The sequence below is a fragment of the Aulonocara sp. 'chitande type north' Nkhata Bay genome, linkage group LG20 (assembly GCF_057382095.1).
Source record: "Aulonocara sp. 'chitande type north' Nkhata Bay isolate Kocher_YH1m ecotype deep benthic linkage group LG20, A_spYH_male_GT1.1, whole genome shotgun sequence".
In the NCBI taxonomy this organism is placed as follows: Eukaryota; Metazoa; Chordata; class Actinopteri; order Cichliformes; family Cichlidae; genus Aulonocara; species Aulonocara sp. 'chitande type north' Nkhata Bay.
The window spans coordinates 8893373-8914449 of record NC_141363.1 but is presented as its reverse complement, the minus strand read 5'-3'; the positions used below and the strand labels follow the sequence as shown (position 1 = coordinate 8914449).

Genomic DNA, 21077 nt, shown 5'->3' with positions numbered 1-21077 from the left:
TTGCCAGTTTTCTGTCAACCTGGCTCAATTACGAAGGTTGTATGTTGCACTGTGTGAGAGCTTTAATCTTGTAAGCGTTTGTTAAACATGAAGTTTCCAAAAGTAACTATTTTTTAGATTACTGAACGGGCATAAGGAAACACAGTCCCAGACTATACAGTTACTTATGGAATCTTTATAACGTGGATGGGATTTAGGTGTCACGTTATAAGAGCAATATGCCGGGAGAGAATTTTCTATGTGTGTAAACCATCGACTGTATACAGTGGACATAGGCTACAGTATCCTGAGAAATTTTAATTTAGAATTAATCCTCTTTTCAGCATGAAATCAATAAATCAATCTCTCTGCATAGTGAAGGTCAAATTATATTGATCAAAACATGCATTTAACCAGATGCATGTTTGGAACAAAACAAGGCAGATCTTTGGTGCTTGGATACTACCGGACAAAACAAGAAGTGCTGCATCTTTCTTTACAGAGAGAGAGAGAGCGCAAGGCTGCGAGAGAAACGCGGACGTGACGTCACTGTTAAGTACCCCTGTAACGGTCTATCTTCCGTCTACCAGCCAAGCAAAAGCGTGTAAATCGCTCTTGGGATTTCCTTACTCCAAACTCGCCTCTGGTTGTCACCGCGGGCTGACTTGACTCTGCACTAAGAGGTAAACCCCACCGACTTTAAACAGTGGAAATTCACGCAGCGGTTGTGTAAATGTGCCTCTTTGCTCCCGAGCTTCTCCAGAGGCCCTTGTTTACATCTCGATCCCCGGACTAGAGTGGATGAGAGGCGGAGGCACAGCGGGAGGGGAATGAGGAGGAGGGGTGGCTACCTGGCTAGCTCTTATGTTGTCAATTCTTGTTGGGGAATACATTAAAAGTGTTGCTTGAAAACTTTTGCAAGTGTGTTATGAAGGTGTTCAACAGTCGTAACTCGTCCGAGTCGTGGCTTTGCAATTGCGTGACTTCCTCTGCTCAACAGAAATACCAGTACGCTAGCCAGGGAGCTAATCCGGCTAACGGTAAGTTAGCCAGCTGTTGTGTGGATTTAACTTCAGAGGCGCTTTGAGCCGAAACGCTGAAGTCCAGGAACGACCGGGTGCTTATTTGCGTAATTTAATCTCGACTCTCCGCTACCCTCATCCTCCCACAAGACCTGTTATCAAACCTGTGCTGAGTCGCTGTAATACATTAGCCTAGCAAGATGTGTGTCACCCAGTTTGCTGCCTATTTTTATCCTGGATCGGGTGGAATGCGAGCGTTCGTCTGTCTGCCGGGGCCGACTGGCAGGCTTTCCCGGCTAACCTTGTTTTCTGTCCAGTGGCTATTTACAAAGTCACATTTTGAACACCGGTGCCAGCAGTCGTCTTTGATCCCGTGTCTGTTGATCAAATCACATGTCGAAATAAGCCTACTAGAGGGGCCTTTGTGCTGTCACTGTTTTAGTTATCCTCAATGTATTTTCCGTTCAGAAGTGGGGGATTACTTTGTATTACACGGCGAAGACACACGTTTTCTCCATAAGTAAAAAAAAAAACCGCAAGCTTCTCGCCCATATTTTTAAAAAACGTAAAGTTCTGTGCAGCGTTGGTTTTAGAAAGTAAATGCAGTTTATATAAAGCATCTGTCTGTGTTAGACCCCAGCCGATATACTGGGGGTCCAATATTAGTGGCTAGAATTAGGTAGGAGTTATCTATGCGTATTGGTGTTTATAATATGGAAGCTTGTTTCCAGCACTGATAATGAAACTTTGGGGTATTGCTCCAAAATTTGTAGTTGTTCATATCAGTTCATACCAGAACTCGAAATTCTGATATGACCTGAAATGATGGCTTAGCTGTGCCTGGCCCAGTGGTGCAACCAAGCTTGCATATTTATGACTCATAAATGAAAATGTAAAAAGTAAAGAAGAGACTGATGAAACACCTTTCACCTCTGTTATGAGTGTTATCGTTGCATACTTTGACCACCCGAAGGGACTTGTTAACTTCACTGTTGGCAACACACATTTTTGGAAACACTAACATAAACAGCTGATGATGTTCAGCAGAGCTAAACGGAGAGTAAACGCATAGCTATACTGAACAGATGCTAATGAAACATCAGGAAACATCAGGAAAGTTCATCCTTGGGAAAGATGTGAGAAGCTGAGTCATGTAAGTGTAACTGAACTATGAACCCTTGAAGTTAGGGACCATGGATTTAATCCAGTCACAGCCATTCATCTTAACATCATTTTCCTTTTTTTTGTTTTCTAGCTTGTCAGCTATAACAAGATTTAATTTTCTCATTAGACCACATTTTCTTGTAAATGAACCAAATTTGGAAACTAGCAATTGGTCTTCCTGACTTGTTGTGAGGTATGAATCCATTTAAGTGTGTTATTGAGAAATTTTCACAAAAAGTCATTGCAGGCTCTCCTCAGTGTGTGAACCACCAGGTCCTCTGTTCAGAATGACTTTAATCACGAAGTCAACATTTCATCCACACATAACGAAGACAAATTAATACTAAAATCCACCATCTACCTTCCAGTTAAAGTGTATTTAATCACATCTCACAAAGACTGTTGCCAGCTTGATGCAGTTCACAACACTCTAGGAAAGTCAGTATTGTTAACGGTCAAAAGTAATGGTGGTCAAATTCATTTGACCCAGTATCGCTATCTCATCCATCTGTGTTCCCCAAGGAAGAAGACATGTGATTAGGTTATGTGGTTCATTAGTTCATTCCAGTTTACTTCAGTTTGTCATTAAACTTTGGCACAGGCATTTTTTCATTGTTTTTTTTTTTTGTCTTTTATTTATTTAGTAACAATCATTTTAAATCAATTGGTTTGTTGGGGAAACATTTTAATCTGTGTTTTATTTATTTCCTTTTTATCAGAACACAATTTTCTAGAGATTATGGGACATTTGCTTTCTACCACATTGAGGATGATAACTGATCATTGTATTGTATTTTGACCTTGTGAGCCAATGTTCCAAGGTATTACTCAGAGATTCCTAGAAAAGATATCATGGTAGTAGATGTTTGACAGCGGTGAAAGCCCTGTTCAACCTTATCTGCAGCTTATAAGCTTTTATGTTTTCAAATATGATTTCTATTATTTTATGGTTCCTCCCTTTTTCTTTTTTCCCCCAACTAGAGTTTATTACTCAGGCTTTTTTTAATTTTATTTTTATCATTGTTTATCTGTCAATACATGTTTGTTTTGTTTGTTTGTTTTGTTTAATTTAGCTTTGCAGTATGTAATTTGTTTACAGAATTATGTAGTAATAAAAAAATAGAAGGGATTTATTTACAGTAGTCTGCAGAAATCAAGTTTATTTGTCAACACAGTCTGAACTCTCTTAGCCATGCTTTGTTGTAATTTCTTAAAGTAGTCTTCAGAAATAGTTCTCCAGGCTCCTTGAAGACATTCAAAGCTCTTCTTTGGATCTTGGATGCCTTTCATTTTGTTCTCTTGTGTCAAGATGATCCCACTGTTTCAGTAATGTTGAGGTTCGGGCTCTGGGGAGGCTGGTCCATGACTGACAGTGTTCCGCTGTGTATCAGATACTTTTCATCTGCCATTAATCGTTTTTTCGGCCTGCCACTTGTTCGTTGGTCCTCAAATTGTTTAATTTCCTCATGTTTTTGCCAATCTATGCCAGGTTTTTGGGTTATAGCATTTTGGGAATCACCTAGTTGGGGTAAAATATTATTTTTATGCCTGACAAACTGTGTTATCTTTAGCATTTTTTTTTTTTATAAGGAAACAAATTATGTGTTTTTGTGACAGGATGCTAGTATCAAAGTGCATGCAGGTACAATTAGTTTTTGCCAAGTTGTCTGTTATGTATAGACACAACACTGGTTCATATCCTGAGTTAGGCGCCTTCTTTAATGCTTGAATGATTTGTAGGTCAGTGTTAAGAAACTTAACAAACAAACAGAAAAATCTTCTGGAAATAGTCAAGCACAAGGACTGGGTTGAAAATAAGTGAAAAAGCAGCCAAAAAAACCCCACAAAACATTCTTTGAAAGATCTTCAGAAAACCTGGAGAACTATTGCTCGAGAGCACTTTAAACAATTACAAGAAAGTCCGGCTCCTTCAAATGAAAAAATAAAGAAATGATGGGTGGCTGAATGCTTTTGCACAGTACTATAGATTATTTACGTGCTCACTAGGGCAGGGCAATATGGGTAAAAATATTTATCACAATATATATTTGAAAATTTTCCATAGTGATATAATTGATGCGAGACAAATACTTTACAACTCCACAAATTTATTAGTGCAAAGAAAAAACCCCATCAATGTATTTTCACATAAACAAGCAGCTGTTTTTTTTATGTGCATTAAAGCTATATAAACATTTAACAGTGCAAATGCAAATTCCTCACTGACAGTTTAACCAAAAGGCATTTCCAGTGGAAATTGGCCGACATATCCTGAGCATAACCATAATAGGGCTGGGTATCGTCACTGATTTCTACAATCGATTCGATTCCAATTCACAAGGTCCCGAATCGATTTGAATCGGGGAAATTGTGACTCAGACAGTCAGAAATATTATAATTCTGATCACACATCAGTACATTTCCATATTTTTTGTCTATAAAAAGAAAGCTGACACTTGCGAGACTTTATCAAAGGTGTGAGCATCACAGCAGATGCCTTTGTCAAAGTAACTGAGGATAAAACACAGAAATCCTGGCCTGGGATTTAATAGCAGATGACCTTAAAAATATTCTGCAGTAGATCAAAAATGAAAGAAAACCATTAATCAACATATGAACATTACCTGATGCTGCTGAAGTGAAGCAGAGCAAAGTTAGAGGTTTTATTAGAGACGCAGCTAAGCGTTTTGCAATTTTGCATCATTTTAAAATTTTTTAATTTGTTCAGCAGGCCTATTGAACAGCAGAAATGAGACTTTCTTGTCGGAAGTAAGTAAAAGGAAAAAAACAGCGTCCGACAGCGCTATAAACAATGGTAGACTTGTGCGTAATAAGCAAGCGAATAATGCAGAAAACAGATTTTTAGATGTGAAACTGTTCGTGAAGTACACTGAGAGAGACAACGAGCTCTGCATGAAGTGTGATTTTTTTTTTTTTTTTTTTTTTTTTTTTTTTTTTTTTTTAATTAATTTATTTTTTTATCGTGGTGGAAGCAAAACAGGAAAAGTAAGAGGGAATTCATGACGATGTTTATGTGAAGCGTAGTTTGGATCTTCTTTTGCTGCTGGTTCAGTCAATATTGTTTGGAGGGAGATCAAACCTGTAGCTTCAGAATCTAGCACAAAAAGGACCTAAACACAAAGCGCGGACCCGCCGAAACATCAGAATCATTGAGCTGTCGCCTTTCAGCCCCGACCGTGTCCGTGCCGTCGGGTGAGAAAGGCGACATCTCACTGATTCTGATCCGTCGGCGGGTCCGCGCTTTGTGTTTACATCTTTGTGCAGAGTCCGTGTACCTGCTCTCATTTACTGTTTTAGCTGTTTGGTGGTTGTTGAAATTTTGTGAGGTTTAACCTGAGGGCAAAATCGATTCAGGATTTTAATGAATCAATATCACGTTATCCAAATGGTAAAATGGCCTGTATTTGTATAGCGCTTTTACTAGTCGCTAAGGACCCCAAAGCGCTTTCCACAACCAGTCATCCACCCATTCACACACACACATTCACACACTGCAAGTGTCAGTGCCAGAATCGATTTTAATCGATAATCAAAACCCACCCCTAATGTATAATATCCACAAAACTTAGAGTCTATACACACACACACACAATGCGGTAATATTATGTTGAAGCAAAGTACATAGTACTCCGTGAGCCTCCTGACTACGGTAGCCGTAACGCTCCGACGACGCATCAAGCGGTGCGGCTTCGTAGTTTAGCAAAGTCGTACTAAAACATTTTTTGACAAATTTTTGAGTGCCGGGTACCACATAAAATAGGTTCGGTAATAACGACGGCCCGCTTGCATGCTCTACCAAAAAATGTGCTTTGTTGTGTATCTGACGGACGAAATCCAAACCAGTTCCACACCACTGAAGTTGCAGCATTTTTACAACCAATTCTGGTTCATCCGTTTCATTCAATGATCCGCTTTCGCTCTTCTCATTCTCCGTCGGCGCCATGCTTTTTCCACCATGTGCATATGAAAACAAAGGCACTGCGCATGCACGTTTTACCCATATTCTATCGCGATATTTCATTTTCTTATCGTTGCCTAACATTATACCGGCATTACCGTAAAATGTATGATATTGCCCAGCCCTAGTGCTCACTTCATTGTACGTGTTTACTTTGTTGAAATGGAGAAAATGGCATTAGAGACTCTCACCAAAGTAAGAAAGTCAACATTGAGTGGCTTAGTGCACATGTTGTGTCACTGTATTTTACCATGTGATAATGCAGGCATCGTCTCTAGATTTACTTATGTATTTATTGTCTTTCATGTACACAAATGGTGTTTGTAAATGAAACTTGAAGGGAGAGGGCAGGCGTGGACAAACGGCTTGTTTTGGATTAAGAAGCTAGAATTGCTCATTCTAACTCTCTCTCTTTTTTTTTTCTTTTTTTTTTTTTTCCATTTTCCTTATTCAACTCTCTTTTTCCCCTTTTCTCCAGTCTTTTTCTCCTCAGATTATCCAAACAAACCTTCCAAATGAGTGACGGGGAGTGTGACTTCTTTTGCTTCTTCCGCTGCTGCTGAACGCGCTGTGTATGCGCTTCAGGCAGACAGGAAGGCACGGTGTCTCGTAGAGTGAAGTGGCACGAGAAAGTGGAAACAGGGCAGCGAAAAACGAGGAGGTGGCGCATCAGTCAAGCCATTTCAGCTCATTGGACGAGTAGGATCCGACAGGTAGGCGGGTAGTCTACCTGTCCGGGTTATCAAATCAGTCGACTGGATGTCTGTGGACATGAATAGCCAGGCGTCGGATAGCAACGAGGAAGACTTCGGGGTGAACTCGGAAGAGGAGGATGAGGATGATGGAGGAGAAGAGGAGGATCCGGGTGATATTGCAGGATACTACGACGGAGTGGCCAGTGACGTGGAGCAACAAGGCGCCGACTCCTTCGATCCAGAGGAGTACCAATTCACCTGTCTGACCTACAAAGAGAGCCAGCGGGTGCTGATGGAGGAGGTTAACACTGTGGCTGCCGCACTGAAGGTGAGTGGAGCTGCACTCTTCTCAAAAACATTGGTTTAGTGTGTGAAATCAAAATCTGAAAGGCAAAAGCAGGGTGCAAGTGTGTTTTGGTTGTTCTTTTCTTTGTTCCCCCCCCCCCCCCCCCCCCCAAAAGTTAGATAATTCAGTATGGGTCACCCTCATTTGTCATGCCTCATATGTCATGTTATTGAAAATATTACAAATCTAATTCTTTCTTGTTTACAAAGTTTCATAAGAAACAGTAAATCGCAGGTACAAAGTTATCATGGATCACCAACAAAATTGCAGTTGGGTAAATTTATCTAATGAACCAAATTATTATTTATTTATTTTTCAATTGGAGCAGAAACTATTGGAAAGGTGGATAAGAGAGAAACAGGAAATGTTGCAGAAGAGTCAAGGAAGGCATGCGGTGGCATGCAGTCTTGCATCCTTCCTCATGCATGCTTTACTCATGCAGCCCCCTTGGCTTTAAAAACAAAAGGAAAAAAAAGAAAAAGGCAGTGTTTCCAGTAGTTAGAATTCAGCTGATGCAGACTAGCTTGTGGTATGTGTTACCCGTGGGAAAACACACCTTAGAACAATGTTTCACATGTTCATGTGTGAAAATAGATGGCACAGCGTTTTTCAGGGGCCATTTACTCTGCTCCTAATGTCATTAAGATGTAGTTTTCAGCCAAAATCTTTCATGGCATGCATTTTTAATTTCTTTTTGCTATTTGGGCTGATTGGGGCCCGATGAATGTAAAAACAAAGACTTATAAGATTTTTTTTTTTTTTTTTTTTTTTTACATGATTTTTGTTCTTGAGAAAAATTAGATCCACATATGAGGACATTCACTTTAAATTTCGATAGAACAGTGGCAGTATAATGTTCTCGTAAGTGGATGTCAGGCTCTTGTAGAGCAAAATTTAGTATTTTGGTCTAAATAACCCAAAATGTGATGTTCACATATGTGGACACCAGGTCCTAGGAGGTTAACTGCAAAAGACCTTTTTGAAAGTCTAGATCACAAAACTTGCTGTCAGAAGGTTCCAGGCAAACATAAAAAAAAAAAAAATCACCAATACCAGTCTTTTGAACTGATGGAATGTAAAGTAAAACATTTTGACAATGAGTGAAGGTTTGATTGTAGGAAAAAGGGCGACTAATTGAAAACATCTCCTCTGCTGTTAAGTGCAGGGATGGATTTGGGCGTGTGTTGCAACTAGAGGCAGTGGATTTACTTCAGTCGTATTTCAATAAATTCTTGAAGCAATTATTAGTATGTGTTTAAAAAAAAAGAAAAGACAATGGCTTCAACTGCTCTTGTTGTAAAAATACTTCGAAGTCTAAAAGGGGCAGGGTTGCAGATCAAAAATCAGTGGAGAGACCTGAAAAGTGCAAGAATCATTCAGAAGGTGTTTGCAGTCAAAAACAGGCAGAAATTCCCTAAACAAGAAGTGAAAACATTTACAAACTGTGATACTTGTCAGTGGGATGCTATAAAGAACGGAGAACTTTGTAGCACTTTTGGTCTGGGCTGTAAATCTTTTTAAATCTGTAAAAGATTTTTTTTTTAAATCTTTATCCCTTCAGGTCACCTGTTTTGGGTAACATTGCTAAGTCGACAGGTTGTTTTCCATCAACATGTTACTTTGCTCACAGTTCCACACAGTCAAATTTGACAGCTGCACAGCACAACTGCAGTCCCCTGTTAGCAGAGCTGAGGCATGTGTTTTTCTTGATGGCACTAGGTGAAATAAACAAGTATGTCTCAGTGCCTTTGCTGGAATAAGTCCTAAGGGGTACTTTAAGAGTTTAAAACACAAAGACAGTGTTACATTTAAGAAGACTTGGAGTGTCTTTTCTTTATTATAAAATTGTAATGGCATTTCTTTTATCGTAAGCTCAGCTCATCAAATCTCGACATTCACTACTTTGAACGAACTGTCTACTTTTGCCACTAAGTCGCTTGTTATGTAGCAGAGGTCTTACTAAGGAGGAAACCTTTGTAGGTCAGGACCTATAATGCAGTGTTTTGAACATCAGCCAAACTTGGATCTGAGTCATTTGTAGAATTACACACAGAACTCGAGTAGCAGTCTTTCAACAAAGGGAGTCACGCACCAATCGTTTAAGCAATCTTTTATTTCTTAGAATTGGACATCATCGAAGCAACATCTCAACATCTCTGCGTCCCTTCTTTTTCCCACAGGTTGTACCGTCAGTAGCAAAACTGATCCTAGTGCATTTCCACTGGCAGGTTTCACAGATATTGGACAGGTATGTCTCCACTGCTTCTCATCTTTGCAGAATTTCTTTTACACTGTCTGTTCTTCACATCCATTTCTCAAATTTATTTTCTGCCCTTGCACTTTCTTTTCTTCACTGTTTTTATCTCATCATCTTCCTGTGTAATATCACTCTGCAACTGCCCCCCCCCCCCACACACATTTTTAGTTCTCTCTGACACTCTTTTCTTTTTCATTTTGTGTTGTTTAAACTGCACAGACTAGATGTTTGTTTTGCTTGTTTGTTTGTAGTTGTTGTTTTTTAAGCCCATCATTTTTTTTAACAACTTATGGCAGACGGTATCAAAAAAGTTAATAAACTTAAATTACAGTTACTTTTAGTACTCATTGATACTTAGTAACACATTCGACTTGATATCTCTTCAGGCATTTAACATCCACTTCTTTGTTGATCAACTTTAATGTGCTGTTGAGTTCCTCATTTGACCTCTGCTTTCCACAGATATAAGTCCAACTCGTCTCTGCTCTTGTCAGACGCTCTGGTCCAGCCCAGCAGCACGTGCAAATCAGTCACTGTGAGTGGGGTATAATCATTTGTTGTCTCTGATTCAACTCTGTACTCATATCTGCATCAAAGTAACTGTGATTGTAATGCACCAGATAATCCACTTGTACTAACACAGCTGATCAGAGTACTCTGGCTTTATATTAATACGTGAAATTTTGTCTTTATTAAATCTTTATTTAAAAAAATAACTTCTACTTACAATAAACTTCTTAGCTCAATGTATTTTTATTTTCTTTATTGTCTTTTAATGTGTATTTGTTGTTTTAAACGCACTATATTAATAAAAAATGACCTTTGACTGCTCTTGTCAGAAACTTTGAGCTTACTAACAAGCTCTCTGGTTCATCAGGCTGATAATCTCGATTTCTGTTTCAGGCCCCTCAGTCCCTCCAGTGTGGTGTGTGTCTACAGGTCGTACGGAGAGACTCTCTGCTGGCACTGCCCTGCCAGCACTCCTTCTGTAAAGCATGCTGGGAGCAGCACTGCACCGTACTGGTCAAAGATGGCACGGGAGTGGGTGAGTACACAGCAAGCGTGTTTGTAAGCATCTCTCTAGTCATCAGAGCGGTTATTAGAGTGGGAGTGAGTCACAGTTTGTTTGATCAGAGCTCCCAAACGTCTGTTCAAGAATCTGTATGTCTGCACTTTGTATATTTATGCGCTGGTATGTGTATTTGTCCACTAAGGGTTTCATCACAGTTTCAGCCTCTGATCTGCCTTGCTTTACTGCCAAACCAGCGTAGTTTGCAGAGTGGTGTTTAATTTGCGCTACATCAGCCACCCAGCAATACCATGTTTACTAACAGAAAACACTGCAAATCCCGGATGTCCATATTTATTTGTGCTTCTGCACGTGTGGAAAATTAAAGAATGTCTTTGGACTTGGAAGATAAAGGTGGTGTAATGTGACCTTTTGATGATTTCCATCTGGTGTGGAGTTAAACAGGCAGACATGCTCCTGCAGAAGCCTCATTTATCAGTGTGTGTCTGTGAAAGAGTGTGCTTGTGTCAGCAGGATGGCAGATGGGTGTGTGGGTGTGTACATTGATCGTTTCTAAGTTTTTTTTGAGCATTATACTGTAGACCTGTGCCAGATACCTTTCTTTTCCATGAGCGGTTACTGCTGCTCCTCACTGTTACTCACTCAGCAGACGAAAAAGAGAAACCAGTGTAGCCGCAGGACGAGAGGAAGACCTTACACTCTGACAAAAAGTTGGTAAATCTAGTTACAAACCTATGTTAGCAACAACTAGATGAAGTGAAGCCTGACGATCGCTCCTGTGACTGAGAGAGGTCAGACACCTAAGCTGAGATCCAAATGATCAGAATAGTCCAATATTTGGGTTCAGCTCTTGTACATTTTATGTGTGATAAAGTGCATAGTTTACCAGGCTCCCTGTAGCTGCATGTGTGTGGGAGTGCAAATGCTTTAGCAGTGAAATGTGTGAGGATGTTTGTGTGCACGTCCCTGTACTGCCTTTAACAGTCTCTCTGATAAAGTCAGTCCATGTAACCAAGTCCTTCTCAGTCTGATAAGTGTCTCTATGTCAGCTGCACTAAGGAAGGGTCTGTGGTGACAGATGACCCCAGTCTAGTTGTAGGTCAGTGTAACACAAGAAACCAGCTTACTTAGGCCAAACATGGCTGCAGTGGAACTTTTGGATGGCTGTAATTAAATTTAAAGAGTGGGTTTATTTGTACTATTAAGCACACAGAGGTGTTAGAAGTCACTGTCTACATCTTATTTGTCTCGCTGTCTGTGATTTAGGACTGTAATAAATGTGCATGTGTCTGTGTGTTCAGGTATCTCGTGTATGGCTCAGGACTGTTCCCTGCAGATGCCAGAAGACTTTGTCCTGCCACTGCTGCCAGGAGAGGAGCTCAAGGACAAATACAGACGCTACCTCTTCAGAGACTATGTCGAGGTCTGTGACAGTCTCTGTGTTTGCTCAGATACTGTGTCAAAGTCTGCATGTATAGTGAATGAGAAGCATCTGGAGAGGCAGTGAGAACTGAGTTGGCCTATTTGTGTTTGCTTTGAATCAGTGAATGTTGAATCAGTGAATGTTTGAATCAGTGAATCAGTGAATGGATTTAAAGATGGCGCCGGTGAGGTCGGCTGCCGTCACGACTGCTCCGACCACTTTTTCTTTGTCTTTGTTTTTTAAGTTAGTTTTCAGCGTTTCTAAATCGGCAAAATCACCACCATTGGGTACATTAGGTATGACAGTGACACTCTTGTTTCTATTGGTTTACAATGTACTCACAATTCGAAGTTTTTAACTCCGGATCCGAGCTGGCCGAGTGAGATCTTGAGGGAGAACAAAGGGAAGCGGCGGCGGCCTAGAGGGAAGCGAGCCGGCGTCAGGAACAGGCTGAGAGCTCGTGCACACCGCACACCTCTGCCTAGCATCCTGCTCGCCAACGTCCAGTCACTGGAGAACAAGCTTGACGACCTCAGGGCCAGGGTAAAGTTCCAGAGAGACATTCGGGACTGCAATCTCCTCTGCTTCACCGAGACATGGCTGAACCCAGCGGTGCCGGACCACGCCATCCAGCCGGCCGAGTTCTTCTCGGTTCACCGCATGGACAGGACACGGGACTCGGGGAAGTCAAGGGGAGGCGGCGTGTGTTTAATGGTGAACAACAACTGGTGCAACAGTGCGAACGTTGTTCCTCTCACACGCTCCTGCACACCAAATCTGGAACTACTGTCCATCATGTGTCGTCCTTTTTATCTACCTCGGGAATTTACATCGGTCATTATAAGTGCCGTTTATATTCAACCACAAGCGGACACGGTCACCGCCTTATGCGAGCTGCATGAGGCACTCACACAGCACCAGACACAACACCGGGACGCTGCGCTTATTGTGACGGGGGACTTTAATAGTGCCAACCTCAAACGCGCAGCGCCGAACTTTTATCAACACATCTCCTGCCCCACCAGAGGTGAAAGGACACTGGACCACTGCTACACTACGGTCAAGGACGGCTACAAGGCACAATCCCGCCCTCCGTTTGGCAAATCTGATCACGCCGCCATCTTCCTCATGCCAAAATACAAACAAAGGCTGAAACAGGAAGTTCCGGTTCAGAGGAAGGTCGTGCGCTGGACGGATCAATCGGTGGCCGCGTTACAGGACGCACTCGATGACGCAGACTGGGGCATGTTCAGAAACAGCTCCGACGATGACGTCAACGTGTTTACGGAAGCGGTTGTGGGATTCATCGGGAAACTAGCGGATGATACCGTGGAGACAAAGACTATCACAATGTTTCCCAACCAGAAGCCGTGGGTGGATAAAACCATCCGCGACGCTCTGAGATCCCGCACCGCTGCCTACAACACGGGACTCACGACGGGGGACACGGACCCGTACAAAGCCGCGTCATATAACGTGCGGAGGGCGGTGAAAGAGGCGAAGCAGCGCTACGGGAGGAAACTAGAGTCACAACTCCAACAGAGTGACTCTAGGAGCCTGTGGCGGGGACTAAGGACAATAACGGACTATAAAGCACCAACAACCGGTATGACGAACGCGGCCATGACTCTGGCAGACGAGCTGAACACTTTCTATGCTCGCTTCGAGGCTGCAGCTAAGGACTCCAACAATGCTAGTGTTAGCGGCGCTAACGGCTGCAGACAGGAAGATACTGCCAGCACCGGAAACATGCTCGTCATCTCCGAGCATGAAGTAAGGAGAGCCTTCAAGAGAGTGAACACCAGGAAAGCAGCAGGACCAGACGGCATCCCAGGTTGTATCCTAAGAGACTGCGCATACCAGCTAGCTCCTGTGTTCACTGAGATATTCAACATCTCTCTATCTCAGTCGGTGATCCCCACATGCTTCAAAGAGTCCATCATTGTTCCTGTCCCGAAGAAACCCCACCCTGCTTCTCTCAATGACTATCGCCCTGTAGCCCTCACCTCAGTAGTGATGAAGTGCTTTGAACGCCTGGTCAGAGACTTCATCATTTCTTCACTACCAGACACACTGGACCCACTACAGTTTGCTTACCGTCCAAATCGTTCCACAGACGATGCCATCTCTCATCTCCTCCACACATCACTCACTCACTTGGACACTAGAAGGGGGAATTATGTTAAAATGCTCTTCATAGACTACAGCTCTGCATTTAACACCATAATTCCCTCCACACTCACCACCAAGCTGGAGCATCTGGGACTCAGCTCATCTATGTGTCTGTGGATCTCCAACTTCCTAACTGGCAGACCACAGGCAGTAAGGATGGGCGGACATGTCTCAGCCTCCACCACTCTCAGCACTGGAGCCCCCCAGGGGTGTGTTCTGAGCCCCCTGCTGTACTCTTTGTACACATATGACTGTGTGGCCACTACCAGCTCCACCACCATCATCAAGTTTGCTGACGACACCGTCGTGGTGGGCCTGATCTCTGATAACAACGAGACGGCCTACCTGAAGGAGATTAGGAATCTGGAGAACTGGTGCCAGAGGAACAACCTCCTTCTAAACGTCAGTAAGACAAAGGAGCTGATAGTGGACTTCAGCACTAAGCAGGAGAGGAACTACCAGACCCCTGTCATCAACGAGTGCCCAGTGGAGAGAGTGGACAGCTTCAAATACCTCGGAGTTCACATCACGCAGGACCTGTCATGGTCCCGTCACATCAACACCGTGGTGAAAAAGGCCCGACAGCGTCTCTACCACCTCAGACGCTTGAGAGACTTCCAACTGCCCTCCAAGGTGCTCAGGAACTTTTACTCGTGCACCATAGAGAGCATCCTGGCGGGAAACATCTTAACCTGGTTCGGGAACAGCACCATGCAGGACAGACGAGCTCTACAGAGGGTTGTGCGGTCAGCTGAGCGCACCATCCGCTCCGAGCTCCCTGACCTGCACTCAATCTACAGCAGGCGGTGCTGGACCAAGGCCAGGAAGATGGTGAAGGACCTCAGCCATCCCAACAACAGACTGTTCTCTCTGTTGAGGTCAGGAAAGCGATTCCGCTCCCTGAAGACCAACACAGAGAGACTGAGGAGGAGCTTCTTCCCGCAGGCGATACGGTCTCTCAATCACACCACCACACAGTACTGACCCACACATACAGTTCTTACACACACTGGACATTCTGGACATTGTTTCACTTCATTACGTAAATCACGCTGCTGTTATTGTGTATATATTTATTTATATTTCTTCATACATTCTTATATAGTTCTATATTGTGTATTTTGTTGTACAGTTATTTTATTTTCAACTTTAATTTATATATTTTATCTTATTCTCCCAGTTAAATTTACCCTTCATTCTAATTTGTGTTGTACAGTTTTCATTTTTAACCTTAATTTATATTTTATTCCTTCCTAGTTAAATTTACCCTTTTTAATTTTTCATATTTATTTCCTATCTTATTCATAGCCTTTTCCTTTTTTGTTTTCTTTAGGTCACGAGCAGTTGTCCAAGCATTTCACTACATATCGTACTGTGTATGACTGTGTACGTGACAAATAAAATTTGAATTTGAATTTGTTCCACACACAGCGTGAAATCTGACTTCTTTCCTGTATATATGTCTGTCTCACCAACTAGGTATCTTTGTTAATGCCAATTCTTATATCTCAATCAGACAGTCATTTCCAGCAATCATTCCCTCAGATGATAAAGAAATACATCATCAGTTGAAATTAATTACCAAGGTTGTCTTATGTCAGATACTTGTGCCTACATTGGAGGTGAATTCATTAATTGTCTCTTTGTGCTTTCTGCAGAGTCACTTCCAATTGCAGCTGTGTCCAGGTGCAGACTGTCCCATGGTCATCAAAGTGCAGGAGCCACGGGCACGTAGAGTGCAGTGTAGCCGCTGCAGTGAAGTCTTCTGGTAAGTGACACATTGAAGTTACAGTAAGAATTTCACACAAAGTAGATTATTCATTTCTTTTGCTGTCTAATTAAAAGTCTCATTACTATACTGTTGTTTGTTTGTTTGGGAGGGGGGTGTTGTTGTTTTGGATTTTTTATTTATTTATTTATTTTTTGTGCTGGCTATAAATCCTGCTAAGTTAGTAGAATAACATGCTGCTAAAAATAAAAACAAGACAGATTACTATTATTTTCTCACAGATTTCACTGAAACTCTGAAACTTGATTTTAAATATGTTTTTATCGAGGCTCAAAACATTAAAAACTTGCACATTTACAGATATGCACAGAGCTAACAGTCTTTCATGAATTAGTAAATTGGATCATTGTTTCACATACAGAGGTTTAACTAAAAATTATCCTCCGAAGTTTTTCCCCTTATGTGACTTTTTTTTAAATTATTATTAAAATCTTTATTTTATGAATCCAAAAGCTATGGGGTGAATTATTTGCAGAATTTGTTACTTGTTCAGACTTTATGTGGTGGAATTATGTCGCTACTGTAATTGGTTCATATTGTTTTTCCTGAGAACTTTACTCAGTTTTAACTTCGGTCTGTTTTTTATGTCACTGTAATCAGTGAAGCTTATCACTGTCTTTGTTTGTTATCTTTTCCTCAGTTTCAAATGCCGTCAGATGTATCATGCACCCACAGACTGTGCAACAATTAGGAAATGGCTGACCAAATGTGCAGACGACTCAGAGACTGCAAACTACATCAGCGCCCACACTAAAGATGTAAGAACATCTGCATGTAAACACACTGATATGCGCATGTACTGTAACTGTTGCTTGCACACACTTGTGCGCCTGCACACCTACTTTCGTTTTGAACTCTCCGTTGGTCACAAATCTTGCACAGTTTGAAAATGTAATTTGTATAAACACTGCAGATTTTCAGCTCGGAGTAGGAAGTTAAGAGCTCTGTTTGTCTTCTAGTGTCCTAAGTGCAATATCTGCATTGAGAAGAATGGAGGGTGCAATCACATGGTGAGTCAGAGCTGAAATTCACACTTTCCCAGAACACAGGAAACACTAAAAATACATTCACATTCTGAGAGCTGCTGTCCTCAGCTCTAATCATTTGCCACTTGCGTGAATCATTCCAGAAAGATGTTACTTATTTGTGTTTGCTTTTCATTTATTAAAGTCTCTAAGCTGTATGTGTGACAGCATTGTGTTCATTAGTCTTGTGTGATCTGCCGAATGGCTTTGATTCACGGTCCTAGTGAATCTTAAATTGTGTTTTCAGGTTTCTGGTTCACTAATTTGACTTCCTCCTCTTTTTTTCTTTCTTTCTTTGTTTCAGCAATGCTCCAAGTGCAAACACGGTAAGTTGGCTGTCTCAAAATGTCACACCTCTTCTATGATTCAGAGGAGGATTCTGTGGAGCAATTTGCATCCATCTGGGATAATGATTGCATTTCCAAGAAATTTCCAGTCACGGCTTGCTACTATGTTCTTGAAAACAAAACGTTAGAAGCTGCGGTTTGGCGGACTAGCAGACACGGCTTCTTCTGAGCTACTCCAATTATCAATTACACAAAAATGTGGTTAAATCAATCTGTCATTCATTGACATAACAATATATTATCACATCATCCTCTTTAGACTACTAGAAATAAGAACTGAAGTTATGATTATGGCTTTTTTTTCCTCTCTCTTTTTTTTTTGGGTTTACTTGTGTGTACTGTGAAGTCAACATGTGCTGTGGAGAGTCCATAAATCTGTTTTGTTTTTCCTCTTGTGAAAGACTTCTGCTGGATGTGTCTTGGAGACTGGAAGACCCATGGCAGTGAATACTACGAGTGCAGTCGCTACAAAGAAAATCCTGATATAGTCAACCAGAGCCAGCAGGCTCAGGCCAGAGAGGCCCTCAAGAAATATCTCTTCTACTTTGAGAGGGTAAGCTGTTTTTCCGTAGAAAGGCTCCAGGTTAAACAAACCTGACTTTTTATGTCCTGTTTCCAAACACTCTGATACAAACCTTTTTTTTTTTTTTTTTTAATTTCATTTTCTCTGAAGTTTTATTGGGTTGACAGCTTCTTACACTGTCAACAAACCTACAGTTTTAGACAAGAGGGAGCTTAACATTGTATAAAAGCTTTGTGGGACATTGGAAATTAAAAGATTCTGCACCCCATCTAAAGTGTCGTACTGCTAGAAACAAACTAATATTTAATTTTTTTCCCACCAGTGGGAGAATCACAACAAATCTCTGCAGTTGGAAGCTCAGACATACCAGAGGATTCAGGAGAAGATCCAGGAGAGAGTAATGAACAATCTGGGAACCTGGATCGACTGGCAGTACCTGCATAACGCTGCAAAGCTACTGGCAAAGGTACTGTGGCTGCATGCATGCATGGGTAGTGAGTTACAGAGGTGGAAATGCAGAAATGGGGAAGCAGATGCACATAGGGGAAAAAAAATATCAACCGTGATGTATTTATTCATTTCCTTTGGGCTGAATCACAGTTACAATTAAGTTTGAGCTGCAAATAACTCAACATCTTTGATTAACTAGAATTCACAAACACACTGAGCATGTGTTCTCCCGGCATATCAGTGTAAATGTGCAAATACACTTTTAACACTGCACTGATCAACTGGTTCCTTTCTGCTTTTAAAGGATTTCAAAGTGAAAATCTGCTTTGTAACATGTCTATGAAAATGCCTCACATGCAACATATGTGCTGCTTGGGTTGAGTATATACAGATGGTGATAAAGTTTAACTTTGTGATGCTTAAAGTTTTTAAATCAAGGTTTTACAAATTTGAGTTTTTGTGTGCAAAGTAAAATAACTCAAGTAAGCCTGTGCAGTGTTGTGATTGCATGTTGTCTTGTTCCTAGTGTCGCTACACACTGCAGTATACCTACCCTTACGCCTATTACATGGAGTCGGGCCCGCGCAAGAAACTGGTGAGAAACAAGCTTCAATAAATGATCTAATATCAGCTGTGATTTCAGTGCCTTCCTTTTACTGTCCTACCACTGACTTTGTATCTGTTCAACAAATGTAATTGTGACTTCAGTCAGATTTCTCTTTGGGTGAGGGAAGTGATTCTTTTGACCTGACGTTTGTGTTCCTCCATGTGTCCTCTGTAGTTTGAGTACCAGCAGGCCCAACTGGAAGCAGAGATAGAAAACTTGTCGTGGAAGGTCGAGCGAGCCGACAGCTACGAGAGAGGAGGCGAGGGGGAGCTCAGCGCCAGTGACAGAGGGGTGAGAGAGTATACTAAACAATGGGAGGGAGGGGAAATGCATTAGGTGTGTAAGACAGGGAAAACTACAGGATGAGCCATGGGAATCTGTTGCTGGTTTCATTACATCCAAGTAATGACAGCACATGAAGCATGGTGGAGTATTTATTTGTTGTTGAGTTGATTCCCAAGTAAAATAGGTGACTTTTTGTTTTAGGCAAGTCCATGGCTCATTAATTTGATAAACAGTGGATCTCAGACACAAGGGAATAACTGATCCTACTGAGATCCATTAGATGGTTCAGTTCATTGATGAGTTTTGGATTTCAGTGTTTCATATGATTTTTATTGACAGAAAAGTATTGTTTTTTTAAATAATAGTGAGTGATTTCTTTTTCTTTTTTTTTCTTTCTTTTTTTTTTTTTCTTTCTTTTTGCAGGATCTGGAAAATCAGATGCACATTGCTGAGCAGAGGCGACGCACGCTGCTGAAGGATTTCCACGACACCTGAAGCTCCATCGCGACTGCAAAGCACCAGCATCTTCCTCTTTACTTTCTTCCTTCCCTGCCTCCTAACCTTTACTTCCTTCCATGACCACGCCTCGGTGCAGTCATACTTTACCCCCTCCCTCCTTTTGCTTCACTGCACTCACTTGTTTGCTTCCATCTTTCCCTCCCCCTCACTTCCATAAGGCTGCAGGGCCACAGAGTGGCACGATTGTATCAGCCGTACCTCTTCATCATCCCCACCCCGTTTACAGGTTTTTGCCTCAAAGCATCACATTTACCGCGGTTACACTGGTTTCAGCATTTCAGATCTGATCATGTAGGTCAAAGCTCAGAGGTCTTCTGCCAGCTGCTTTGCTTTTTATTTGTCAGTAAACATAGAGACACTGGCACCAGCACCTGAAAGCAGAGTGAAGCCTTATGAAAAGAGAGCAGAGCTGCTTTTTGCAAAAACTTGCTGGTGACCTTTTGTGGCATAATCTCTAGTCAAACTGCCATGAATGGAGAAGCTTGTGTTCTGATAGAGATGAGGAAAAGCTGGGAAGAGGATTTTGTTTCTTTTATTTATTTTTTTCTTTAAGCAGAAGGTGCAGATGGGTGGTGTTACAGCGACCATAATGGCTAGATTCCACTTGATGGTAGTTGCACATGCGAAGCTGAAATTTAGTTTCCTCTCCAGATATTTTTTGGGGGAAGAAAACACTGAGTGTAGAAGTTCTGTTGTTGGGGTTTGTAGTGCATCATCTTCTCACTGTTGGAGAGTGATATCTTCAATGATGGGTGCCACAGCCCTCTCATATGATGCAAGAACCTGCATCATGCTGGAGGGAAGGTTTCATTTCTTTAACAAACACTTGTTTGAACATTCACTTCTTTAGATTCAGTCACTAGTTTTTTAAAGTAAACACACCTTCCCTCCACTGTTTTGTCTTTTGCTCCAGCAACCGCTGCCAGCAAAGAGTCGTTATGGCCGAAGTAAAACTACCGAATCGGTCCCGTTCTGGTCTCCGCATTCTGATGCTGTCGCTCAGTTGTGCTCAGCTAATCTAGATCCAAGCCGGCGTGATCCCTTTCTATTGCAAATCTAGCATTAGCACCTCCGCTGATCAGATCATGAAGTTGTTATGAAGCTGTGAGTGTAATCTCTGCCATTTACACACACTACAGCACCTCCCACTGACATGGCATGCACACGCCCACACACTCACGCTCAAACACTCCGCTGCAGAAAACAAACTGTTAATTTTTCTCCTCGTCCCATCTCATGCTCTCCTCTTTCTTTTCCATCATCCCCCTATACTTTATTTTGCCCTCGTTTTCTCTTTTTCCTTTCCCTGCTGACATTGTTCACTTTTCTTCTGGAAAATGGCTCTTCATAGATAGATTGTTTTAAAAAAAATTGAAAAAAAAGAAAATACCAAAAAAAAGCTGTAATTTTCAACGGTTGTACATTAATACAGAAATAGAGTTACTGAGAGAGTTTTTAAACCGGA

At 41.6% G+C, this 21077-nt stretch overlaps 1 protein-coding gene across 1 annotated transcript; it reads left to right on the top strand.

Annotated features, from left to right (window-relative positions):
* The first annotated feature begins 505 nt into the window (after positions 1 to 505).
* arih2 (ariadne homolog 2 (Drosophila)) lies at positions 506 to 21077 on the top strand. The gene is made up of 15 exons (XM_086277083.1): positions 506 to 662; positions 6623 to 7167; positions 9366 to 9433; positions 9905 to 9977; positions 10346 to 10487; positions 11774 to 11895; positions 15726 to 15835; positions 16497 to 16614; positions 16816 to 16866; positions 17186 to 17207; positions 17630 to 17781; positions 18074 to 18217; positions 18728 to 18796; positions 18983 to 19099; positions 19517 to 21077. The coding sequence occupies exons 2-15, from the start codon at positions 6904 to 6906 to the stop codon at positions 19586 to 19588; spliced, it is 1524 nt and encodes a 507-aa protein (XP_086133209.1). The 5' UTR covers positions 506 to 662; positions 6623 to 6903; the 3' UTR covers positions 19589 to 21077.